This window comes from Oncorhynchus mykiss, chromosome 18, assembly GCF_057628025.1.
Source record: "Oncorhynchus mykiss isolate SJ-2025 chromosome 18, ASM5762802v1, whole genome shotgun sequence".
NCBI classification, from domain to species: domain Eukaryota; kingdom Metazoa; phylum Chordata; class Actinopteri; order Salmoniformes; family Salmonidae; genus Oncorhynchus; species Oncorhynchus mykiss.
In genome coordinates, this window is record NC_143039.1 from 855,001 (window position 1) to 867,500 (window position 12,500).

Consider the following 12,500-nt stretch of genomic DNA (forward strand, 5'->3'; position numbering starts at 1 on the left):
GAGGAGACCGATTGCTGCTGGAGTCCAGACAGTCAACTCTTACCTGAGTAGTGTAGTGAGTAGTGTAGTGAAACTCTCCCTTTTCCCGTTGCATAAGCCTGAGGTTAACCTGAGGTTAACCTGTCTGTCTAAGACCTGAAGGTGACAATAAAACAGGGCACTGTGACACGCCAGACTAGTCTGTCTCCTATATCAATTTAATTCAAGGGGTTTTAATGGCATGGGAAACATGTGTTAACATTGCCAAAGCAAGTGAGGTAGATAATATATAAAGTGAATATATAAATATATAACTCACCGTTGAAGAAGACAGAGTACATTGTTACCTGGAAGTCAATAGGAAAACACACCTTCTGTAATCTACACTGTTAATGCACGGTTGTTTTATCTGTCTAAACACGCCTTCTGTAATCTACACTGTTAATGCACGTTGTTTTATCTGCCTACTATAGTTCACGTACTTCAGTTCAGTCTAATGAAAGAGACGGTCTCCCTGGTAAATAACACAACAAGGTTTCTGCAGACATGCAGGTTAACGGTGTGCACGTTGTTTTCGGGGAGAAAGAGACGGTCTACCTGGTAAATAACATAACTAGGTTTCTGCAGACATACAGGTTAACGGTGTGCACGTTGTTAACATCCTGCACGTTGTTTTCGGGGAGAAAGAGACGGTCTCCCTGGTAAATAACATAACTAGGTTTCTGCAGACATACAGGTTAACGGTGTGCACGTTGTTTTCGGGGAGAAAGAGACGGTCTTTATAGTGCTGGTTGTGAGCTGAATGAATCCATTGTGAGTGAAATGAGGACGGGGGGAAAAATAATACAACTGCCTTGAAACACGAGAACAGTTGTTTTCGGCACTTCCTTTGGGGGCGTTTGTGCCGGAGCTTGAGGACAGAGATGTGTCCCCCGGGGAGGGTGTGGTAAAATGTTGAATAGCCAATCAGAAGTAGTGTGGGGGGGAGTGTTGCATAACCATCAGGGAAATGAAGCCATTACTTAATAGGTGTTAGGGAAATGGTGTCAGGAGAACAGTGGCGTGTGTTGTTCCACACAGCGGTAGGAGGGATAGAGAGCGATAGAGTGAAAGATTTGTTTAGTGTGACCCTCCATTATTTCTGAACGTAACCTAGTAATACTGCCTGTCTACATCTGGGTAGCCTGGTCCCAGGTCTCTTTGTGCTGTGTTGCCAAACTCCCGTTGCCAAACTCCCCCCGTTGCCAAACTCCCCCCGTTGCCAAACTCCCCCCGTTGCCAAACTCCCGTTGCCAAAGTCCTCCCATTGCCAAACTCCTCCCGTTGCCAAACTCCTCCCGTTGCCAAACTCTTCCCGTTGCCAAACTCCTCCCGTTGCCAAACTCCCGTTGCCAAACTCCCCCCGATGCCAAACTCCTCCTGTTGCCAACCTCCTCCCGTTGCCAAACTCCTCCCGTTGCCAAACTCCCCCCGTTGCCAAACTCTTCCCGTTGCCAAACTCTTCCCGTTGCCAAACTCCCCCCGTTGCCAAACTCCTCCCGTTGCCAAACTCCCGTTGCCAAACTCTGTGAAATAGAAAGAGATGGGGATGAGGATAAGTTTAGTGTGACTCTAGATCAAAACACAGGAATCACATTCTATTGGCTTGAACCCCTAAACGGCAATCAGACAGGATGTTGACAGCACTCCTCAGACAGGATGTTGACAGCAAATCTCAGACAGGATGTTGACAGCAAATCTCAGACAGGATGTTGACAGTAAATCCCAGACAGGATGTTGACAGCAAATCTCAGACAGGATGTTGACAGCAAATCCCAGACAGGATGTTGACAGCGAATCCCAGACAGGATGTTGACAGCGAATCCCAGACAGGGTGTTGACAGCAAATCCCTGACAGGGTGTTGACAGCTAATCCCAGACAGTATGTTGACAGCTAATCCCAGACAGGATGTTTTGACATCAAGGTTCCTCTCTCTCCCCAGATGGAACACTCTCAGAAGTATGGGAAGATCTTTAAGTCTCGTTTCGGCCCCCAGCTGGTTGTGTCTATCGCAGGGCGGGATCTGGTTGCCGAGGTGCTGAGGACGGAGGGTGTGGCCCCGCAGAGAGGCAACATGGAGTCCTGGAAGGAGTACCGCGACCTGAGGGGCCGATCTACCGGACTTATCTCAGCGTGAGTCTGACCTCTGAACTACGACCTGTGACATCACGGGACGCAAAATGTTATACCCCCTTTTTGAAAGGAGGAAAATCTAGAAATGATTCACACGGAGAAGTAGTATCAACTTCAGTTAGTTGTAATGAATATTTTTGTGTAAAATCATCAACGATGTACACAGGAACTAAACAACGAGACGTTTGACAAGTGAAGAGCTCGTACATATTGTTCCGTAAAACCAGTCATGGCATGTTTCCATTTCAATGTATTCTTATTTGTTACTTAAAAAAAAACAAAATTGACAAAAGCTCTGAGGAAGGCCGTGAGGCCGATACGTAAAGCTCTGAGGAAGGCCGTGAGGCCGACACGTAAAGCTCTGAGGATGGCCGATACATAAAGCTCTGAGGAAGGCCGTGAGGCCGACACGTAAAGCTCTGAGGAAGGCCGTGAGGCCGGCACGTAAAGCTCTGAGGAAGGCCGTGAGGCCGATACGTAAAGCTCTGAGGAAGGCAGTGAGGCCGACACGTAAAGCTCTGAGGAAGGCCGTGAGGCCGACACGTAAAGCTCTGAGGAAGGCCGTGAGGCCGACACGTAAAGCTCTGAGGAAGGCCGATACATAAAGCTCTGCGGAAGGCCGTTTTGCCGATACGTAAAGCTCTGAGGATGGCCGATACATAAAGCTCTGAGGAAGGCCGTGAGGCCGATAAGTAAAGCTCTGAGGAAGGCCGTGAGGCCGACACGTAAAGCTCTGAGGAAGGCCGATACATAAAGCTCTGAGGAAGGCCGTGAGGCCGATACGTAAAGCTCTGAGGAAGGCCGTGAGGCCGATACATAAAGCTCTGAGGAAGGCCGTGAGGCCGACACGTAAAGCTCTGAGGATGGCCGATACATAAAGCTCTGAGGAAGGCTGTGAGGCCGATACGTAAAGCTCTGAGGAAGGCCGTGAGGCCGATACGTAAAGCTCTGAGGAAGGCCGTGAGGCCGATACGTAAAGCTCTGAGGAAGGCCGTGAGGCCGACACGTAAAGCTCTGAGGAAGGCCGTGAGGCCGACACGTAAAGCTCTGAGGAAGGCCGTGAGGCCGATACGTAAAGCTCTGAGGAAGGCCTTGAGGCCGACACGTAAAGCTCTGAGGAAGGCCGATACATAAAGCTCTGGGGAAGGCCGTGAGACCGATACGTAAAGCTCTGAGGAAGGCCGTGAGGCCGATACGTAAAGCTCTGAGGAAGACCGTGAGGCCGACACGTAAAGCTCTGAGGAAGGCCGTGAGGCCGACACGTGAAGCTCTGAGGAAGGCCGTGAGGCCGACACGTAAAGCTCTGAGGAAGGCCGTGAGGCCGATACGTAAAGCTCTGAGGAAGGCCGTGAGGCCGACACCTAAAGCTCTGAGGAAGGCCGATACATAAAGCTCTGAGGAAGGCCGTGAGGCCGATACGTAAAGCTCTGAGGAAGGCCGTGAGGCCGACACGTAAAACTCTGAGGAAGGCCGTGAGGCTGACACGTAAAGCTCTGAGGAAGGCAGTGAGGCCGATACGTAAAGCTCTGAGGAAGGCCGTGAGGCCGACACGTAAAGCTTTGAGGAAGGCCTTGAGGCCGACACATAAAGCTCAGAGGAAGGCCGATACATAAAGCTCTGAGGAAGGCCGTGAGGCCGATACATAAAGCTCTGAGGAAGGCAGTGAGGCCGATACGTAAAGCTCTGAGGAAGGCCGTGAGGCCGACACGTAAAGCTCTGAGGAAGGCCGATACATAAAGCTCTGAGGAAGGCCGTGAGGCCGATACATAAAGCTCTGAGGAAGGCCGTGAGGCCGACACGTAAAGCTCTGAGGAAGGCCGTGAGGCTGACACGTAAAGCTCTGAGGAAGGCCGTGAGGCCGATACGTAAAGCTCTGAGGAAGGCCGTGAGGCCGACACGTAAAGCTTTGAGGAAGGCCTTGAGGCCGATACGTAAAGCTCTGAGGAAGGCCGATACGTAAAGCTCTGAGGAAGGCCGTGAGGTCGATACGTATAGCTCTGAGGAAGGCCGATACATAAAGCTCTGAGGAAGGCCGATACATAAAGCTCTGAGGAAGGCCGTGAGGCCGATACGTAAAGCTCTGAGGAAGGCCTTGAGGCCGACACGTAAAGCTCTGAGGAAGGCCTTGAGGCCGACACGTAAAGCTCTGAGGAAGGCCTTGAGGCCGACACGTAAAGCTCTGAGGAAGGCCGTGAGGCCGACATGTAAAGCTCTGAGGAAGGCCTTGAGGCCGACACGTAAAGCTCTGAGGAAAGCCGTGAGGCCGATATGGAAAGCTCTGAGGAAGGCCGTGAGGCCGATACGTAAAGCTCTGAGGAAGGCCTTGAGGCCGACACGTAAAGCTCTGAGGAAGGCCTTGAGGCCGATACGTAAAGCTCTGAGGAAGGCCGATACGTAAAGCTCTGAGGAAGGCCGTGTTCCACTGTTCCTAGACCAGTTAACCCACTGTTCCTAGACCAGTTAACCCACTGTTCCTAGACCGGTTAACCCACTGTTTCTAGACCAGTTAACCCACTGTTCCTAGACCAGTTAACCCACTGTTCCTAGACCAGTTAACCCACTGTTCCTAGACCGGTTAACCCACTGTTCCTAGACCAGTTAACCCACTGTTCCTAGACCGGTTAACCCACTGTTCCTAGACCAGTTAACCCACTGTTCCTAGGCCAGTTAACCCACTGTTCCTAGACCAGTTAACCCACTGTTCCTAGACCAGTTAAACCCACTGTTCCTAGACCAGTTAAACCCACTGTTCCTAGACCAGTTAACCCACTGTTCCTAGACCAGTTAACCCCACTGTTCCTAGACCAGTTAACCCACTGTTCCTAGACCAGTTAACCCACTGTTCCTAGACCAGTTAACCCACTGTTCCTAGACCAGTTAACCCACTGTTCCTAGACCAGTTAACCCACTGTTCCTAGACCAGTTAACCCACTGTTCCTAGACCAGTTAACCCACTGTTCCTAGACCAGTTAACCCACTGTTCCTAGGCCAGTTAACCCACTGTTCCTAGACCAGTTAACCCACTGTTCCTAGACCAGTTAACCCACTGTTCCTAGACCAGTTAACCCACTGTTCCTAGGCCAGTTAACCCACTGTTCCTAGGCCAGTTAACCCACTGTTCCTAGACCAGTTAACCCACTGTTCCTAGACCAGTTAAACCCACTGTTCCTAGACCAGTTAACCCACTGTTCCTAGACCAGTTAACCCCACTGTTCCTAGACCAGTTAACCCACTGTTCCTAGACCAGTTAACCCACTGTTCCTAGACCAGTTAACCCACTGTTCCTAGACCAGTTAACCCACTGTTCCTAGACCAGTTAACCCACTGTTCCTAGACCAGTTAAACCCACTGTTCCTAGACCAGTTAAACCCACTGTTCCTAGACCAGTTAAACCCACTGTTCCTAGGGCCGTCATTGTAAATAAGAATTTGTTCTTAACTGACTAGTTAAATAAAGGTCAGATAAATATCCCTCCTGATTGCGGGAATCTTCCCAACCGGGATTTCTGTGAAAACCTTTTAGTTAGTTGTCTCTTGACCACCTTCTCTCCCTTTCATCTCTGCAGGGAGGGTGAGGACTGGTTGAAGATGCGTAGCATCCTCCGTCAGCTGATCATGAGACCGAAGGACGTGGCTCAGTTCTCTGACGACGTGAATGCTGTGGTGGAGGACCTGGTGAAGAGAGTGGATACGCTGAGGAGCCAGCAGTCAGACGGACTCACTGTACTCAATATTAACGATCTGTTTTTCAAATACGCAATGGAAGGTGGGTAGTGGGTACAGGGAGCATGGGTAGTGGGTACAGGGAGGATGGGTACCAGGAGGGTGGGTAGTGGGTACAGGGAGGGTGGGTAGTGGGTATAGGGAGGGTGGATACAGGGAGGATAGGTAGTGGGTACAGGCAGGATGTGTAGTGGGTACAGGGAGGATGGGTAGTGGGTACAGGGAGGATGGGTAGTGGGTACAGGGAGGATGGGTAGTGGGTACAGGGAGCATGGGTAGTGGGTACAGGGAGGATGGGTACCAGGAGGGTGGGTAGTGGGTACAGGGAGGGTGGGTAGTGGGTACAGGGAGGATGGGTACCAGGAGGGTGGGTAGTGGGTACAGGGAGGGTGGGTAGTGGGTATAGGGAGGGTGGATACAGGGAGGATAGGTAGTGGGTACAGGCAGGATGTGTAGTGGGTACAGGGAGGATGGGTAGTGGGTACAGGGAGGGTGGGTAGTGGGTACAGGGAAGGTGGGTAGTGGGTACAGGGAGGACGGGTACTAGTCAGTTGTCACTCCAGTATAGACTGCTGTATCTGTTTGGACTCTGTGGGAAGTCTGTTATTGAGGGTGCAGAACTCCTTTACAGGTGTGGCAGACATCATTTCCATTTGTCATACCAGCTAAACTAAAACTAATAAACCCCAACTTTCTAGTGCTCTTTTCTTTTTTTCTATCTTCAAGTTAATTTACCTTCCTCCTCTTCTTCTCCCAGGTATGGCAGCCATCTTGTACGAGGACCGTCTGGGCTGCTTGGAGAATGAGATTCCTCAGAAGAGCCAGGACTACATCGCAGCCCTGCACCTGATGTTTAGTTCCTTCAAGATGACCATGTACGCCGGGGCCATCCCCAAGTGGCTCAGAACCGTCATCCCCAGACCCTGGGAGGAGTTCTGCAGCTCCTGGGACGGACTCTTCAGTTTCAGTACGTTTCTCTGATGCTGCATTTCCACTGGGGATTTACCACCCGGTGTTTTGACCTTTAACAGCCTCAGACGGGTGATTTACCACCCGGTGTTTTGACCTTTAAAAGACTGGTGATTTACCACCCGGTGTTTTGACCTTTAACAGCCTCAGACGGGTGATTTACCACCCGGTGTTTTGACCTTTAAAAGACTGGTGATTTACCACCCGGTGTTTTGACCTTTAACAGCCTCAGACGGGTGATTTACCACCCGGTGTTTTGACCTTTAAAAGCCTCAGGCTGGTGATTTACCACCCGGTGTTTTGACCTTTTAAAAGCCTCAGACTGGTGATTTACCACCCGGTGTTTGACCTTTAAAAGCCTCAGACTGGTGATTTACCACCCGGTGTTTTGACCTTTAAAAGCCTCAGACTGGTGATTTACCACCCGGTGTTTGACCTTTAAAAGCCTCAGACTGGTGATTTACCACCCGGTGTTTGACCTTTAAAAGCCTCAGACTGGTGATTTACCACCCAGTGTTTCACCTTTTAAAAGACTGGTGATTTACAACCCGGTGTTTGACCTTTAAAAGCCTCAGACTGGTGATTTACAACCCGGTGTTTGACCTTTAAAAGCCTCAGACTGGTGATTTACCACCCGGTGTTTGACCTTTAAAAGCCTCAGACTGGTCTGACTGCTGAGAGCTACTTTATTGAGGAGAAATGTCTCACCTACACTCTTAGAACAACATCAATTGCTACTTCATCTGTCTCCATAGGAGAACCCTTTGTAGAACCCTTTTGGGTTCCAGGTAGAACCCTTTCTGGGTTCCAGGTAGAACCCCTTACACAGAGTGTTCTACATGGAACTCAAAATGATTCTACCTGAAACCCAAAATGATTTTTTACCAGGACCTGAAACCCAAAAGGGTTCTACATGGAACTCAAAATGATTCTACCTGGAACCAAAAGGGTTCTACCTGGAACTCAAAATGATTCTACCTGGAACCAAAAGGGTTCTACACGGAACTCAAAATGATTCTACCTGGAACCAAAATGATTTTTCACCAGGATCCATAAAGGGTTATCCTATGGGGACAGACGAAGAACCCTTTTCAAACCCTTTATTTCTCTGGATAAGAGCGTCTGATAAATGACTCACTTGTGAATGCATGCATGTAACCCAATACTGTTGTTCTGGACTAGAGATGAATATGTTACCATAACCCTCCCCCCCCTCCCCCCCCAGGCCAGATCCATGTAGATAAGCGTCTGGGGGAGATCCAGGATCTGGTGTCCCGAGGAGAGACGGTGAAGGGGGGGCTTTTAACTCACATGCTGGTGACCCGAGAGATGAACCTGGAGGAGATCTACGCTAACATGACTGAGATGTTACTGGCTGGGGTGGACACGGTGAGCAGTAGGGGAGATGTTACTGGGGTGGACACGGTGAGCAGTAGGGGAGATGTTACTGGCTGGGGTGGACACGGTGAGCAGTAGGGGAGATGTTACTGGGGTGGACACGGTGAGCAGTAGGGGAGATGTTACTGGCTGGGGTGGACACGGTGAGCAGTAGGGGAGATGTTACTGGGGTGGACACGGTGAGCAGTAGGGGAGATGTTACTGGCTGGGGTGGACACGGTGAGCAGTAGGGGAGATGTTACTGGGGTGGACACGGTGAGCAGTAGGGGAGATGTTACTGGGGTGGACACGGTGAGCAGTAGGGGAGATGTTACTGGGGTGGACACGGTGAGCAGTAGGGGAGATGTTACTGGGGTGGACACGGTGAGCAGTAGGGGAGATGTTACTGGCTGGGGTGGACACGGTGAGCAGTAGGGGAGATGTTACTGGGGTGGACACGGTGAGCAGTAGGGGAGATGTTACTGGGGTGGACACGGTGAGCAGTAGGGGAGATGTTACTGGGGTGGACACGGTGAGCAGTAGGGGAGATGTTACTGGGGTGGACACGGTGAGCAGTAGGGGAGATGTTACTGGCTGGGGTGGACACGGTGAGCAGTAGAGGAGATGTTACTGGGGTGGACACGGTGAGCAGTAGAGGAGATGTTACTGGGGTGGACACGGTGAGCAGTAGAGGAGATGTTACTGGGGTGGACACGGTGAGCAGTAGGGAAGGGTTAACCCAGCTACAACGTTTCTCTCCCTCCTGTTTTGTCCCCCCCCCCCCGTGTCCCCCCCCCCATTCTGTTGGTTGGATCCCCCCCCCCCCCATTCTGTTGGTTGGAGCCCCCCCCCCCGTGTGTGTGTGTGTGTCCCCATTCTGTTGGTTGGAGCCCCCCCCCGTTTGTCCCCCCCCCCCCCCCCCCCCCCCCATTCTGTTGGTTGGAGCCCCCCCCCCCCCATTCTGTTTGAGCCTCTCAGGGGGTGTTTAGTCTTGGTTCCCACCAGACATCTCCGTGTGTGTGTGAACTGTGTGTATTGCAGAGACTGCCAGAGTGTGTGTTGTGGGATGTCAGATTAATGTGACGTGTCAGTGAGAGGTGGCCTGGGGGGGGGGTCACATCTTGGCAGGAGGGTTGGGTTTGCAGACTGCCTCTGTCCAGCCTCTACTCAGCTGCTCTCAGCTCCTCTCAGCTCCTCCTAGCTGTAACAGTGTGTTATGCTCTGGGAGGTGGAGGAGGGTTTAAGCCCTGCAGAGAGGCTGTCATATGATTCCCCCTGGTTGCCAGCGTGTTGCCAGGGTGTTGCCAGCGTGTTGCCAGCTGAGGAAACCAAGCGAAGGATCAAGCCTCTGATCTTCCGTCCCTCCTTCTGTCTGTGTGTCCTCGCTGCGACGCTGACCTCAGGATGAACCCTGCTAGTGAAGGCGTTTGGAGGGAGGGAGGGGGGGGGGGTGGTTGTGAGAACAAAAGGTCTAGCCCCATTTTATACCTGGTTCTAACATGTGTCCTTTGTCCTGATCTTGCCCCATTTAGTTTTAGACTGGTGTAGATGTTTTTAAAAGTTGCATTGTGATCTGATTGCGATCAGATCTTCCTGACCACCTCCGAAGGTAATCAGATTGTGTCTGGATATCAAGTGTAAACAGATCTGGACGGTCAAACCATTTGGAATCATCGTTAGACCGCCAGGTCAAACCATTTGGAATCATCGTTATACCGCCAGGTCACAAACCATTTGGAATCATCGTTATACCGCCAGGTCAAACCATTTGGAATCATCGTTATACCGCCAGGTCAAACCATTTGGAATCATCGTTATACCGCGATGTCAAACCATTTGGAATCATCGTTAGACCGCCAGGTCAAACCATTTGGAATCATCGTTATACCGCCAGGTCAAACCATTTGGAATCATCGTTATACCGCCAGGTCAAACCATTTGGAATCATCGTTATACCGCCAGGTCAAACCATTTGGAATCATCGTTATACCGCCTGGTCAAACCATTTGGAATCATCGTTAGACCGCCAGGTCAAACCATTTGGAATCATCGTTAGACCGCCAGGTCAAACCATTTGGAATCATCGTTAGACCGCCAGGTCAAACCATTTGGAATCATCGTTATACCGCCAGGTCAAACCATTTGGAATCATCGTTAGACCGCCAGGTCAAACCATTTGGAATCATCGTTATACCGCCAGGTCAAACCATTTGGAATCATCGTTATACCGCCAGGTCAAACCATTTGGAATCATCGTTAGACCGCCAGGTCAAACCATTTGGAATCATCGTTATACCGCCAGGTCAAACCATTTGGAATCATCGTTAGACCGCCATGTCAAACCATTTGGAATCATCGTTATACCGCCAGGTCAAACCATTTGGAATCATCGTTATACCGCCAGGTCAAACCATTTGGAATCATCGTTATAACGCCAGGTCAAACCATTTGGAATCATCGTTATACCGCCAGGTCAAACCATTTGGAATCATCGTTAGACCGCCAGGTCAAACCATTTGGAATCATCGTTATACCGCCAGGTCAAACCATTTGGAATCATCGTTAGACCGCCAGGTCAAACCATTTGGAATCATCGTTAGACCGCCAGGTCAAACCATTTGGAATCATCGTTATACCGCCAGGTCAAACCATTACAGGGAGGGACCAGGATATCTGGTCACCATGGAGACACGGTGGACAACATACAGGGAGGAACCAGGATATCTGGTCACCATGGAGACACGGTGGACAACATACAGGGAGGGACCAGGATATCTGGTCACCATGGAGACACGGTGGACAACATACAGGGAGGGACCAGGATATCTGGTCACCATGGAGACACGGTGGACGACATACAGGGAGGAACCAGGATATCTGGTCACCATGGAGACGCGGTGGACAACATACAGGGAGGGAACAGGATATCTGGTCACCATGGAGACACGGTGGACAACATACAGGGAGGGACCAGGATATCTGGTCACCATGGGGACACGGTGGACAACATACAGGGAGGGACCAGGATATCTGGTCACCATGGAGACACGGTGGACAACATACAGGGAGGAACCAGGATATCTGGTCACCATGGAGACACGGTGGACAACATACAGGGAGGGACCAGGATATCGGGTCACCATGGGGACACGGTGGACAACATACAGGGAGGGACCAGGATATCTGGTCACCATGGAGACACGGTGGACAACATACAGGGAGGAACCAGGATATCTGGTCACCATGGAGACACGGTGGACAACATACAGGGAGGGACCAGGATATCTGGTCACAATGGAGACACGGTGGACAACATACAGGGAGGAACCAGGATATCTGGTCACCATGGAGACACGGTGGACAACATACAGGGAGGGACCAGGATATCTGGTCACCATGGAGACACGGTGGACAACATACAGGGAGGGACCAGGATATCTGGTCACCATGGAGACACGGTGGACAACATACAGGGAGGAACCAGGATATCTGGTCACCATGGAGACACGGTGGACAACATACAGGGAGGGACCAGGATATCTGGTCACAATGGAGACACGGTGGACAACATACAGGGAGGAACCAGGATATCTGGTCACCATGGAGACACGGTGGACAACATACAGGGAGGGACCAGGATATCTGGTCACCATGGAGACACGGTGGACAACATACAGGGAGGAACCAGGATATCTGGTCACATTGGAGACACGGTGGACGATGTACAGGGAGGAACCAGGATATCTGGTCACCATGGGGACACGGTGGACAACATACAGGGAGGAACCAGGATATCTGGTTACCATGGAGACACGGTGGACAACATATAGGGAGGAACCAGGATATCTGGTCACCATGGAGACACGGTGGACAACATACAGGGAGGGACCAGGATATCTGGTCACCATGGAGACACGGTGGACAACATACAGGGAGGAACCAGGATATCTGGTCACCATGGAGACACGGTGGACAACATACAGGGAGGGACCAGGATATCTGGTCACCATGGAGACACGGTGGACAACATACAGGGAGGAACCAGGATATCTGGTCACCATGGAGACACGGTGGACAACATACAGGGAGGGACCAGGATATCTGGTCACCATGGAGACACGGTGGACAACATACAGGGAGGAACCAGGATATCTGGTCACCATGGAGACACGGTGGACAACATACAGGGAGGAACCAGGATATCTGGTCACCATGGAGACACGGTGGACAACATACAGGGAGGAACCAGGATATCTGGTCACCATGGAGACACGGTGGAC

The 12,500-nt window shown here is 51.1% G+C and overlaps 1 protein-coding gene across 1 annotated transcript in view; it reads left to right on the forward strand.

The window, feature by feature from the left end:
* The window catches only part of LOC110519502 (cytochrome P450 27C1), a 23,785-nt gene that overhangs the window by 1,561 nt on the left and 9,724 nt on the right, over positions 1–12,500 (forward strand). The window contains exons 2-5 of the mRNA XM_090206676.1: positions 1,962–2,152; positions 5,718–5,917; positions 6,632–6,841; positions 8,069–8,232. Coding sequence (XP_090062802.1) covers positions 1,962–2,152; positions 5,718–5,917; positions 6,632–6,841; positions 8,069–8,232 — 765 coding nt within the window. The remainder of the gene's footprint in view (positions 1–1,961; positions 2,153–5,717; positions 5,918–6,631; positions 6,842–8,068; positions 8,233–12,500) is intronic.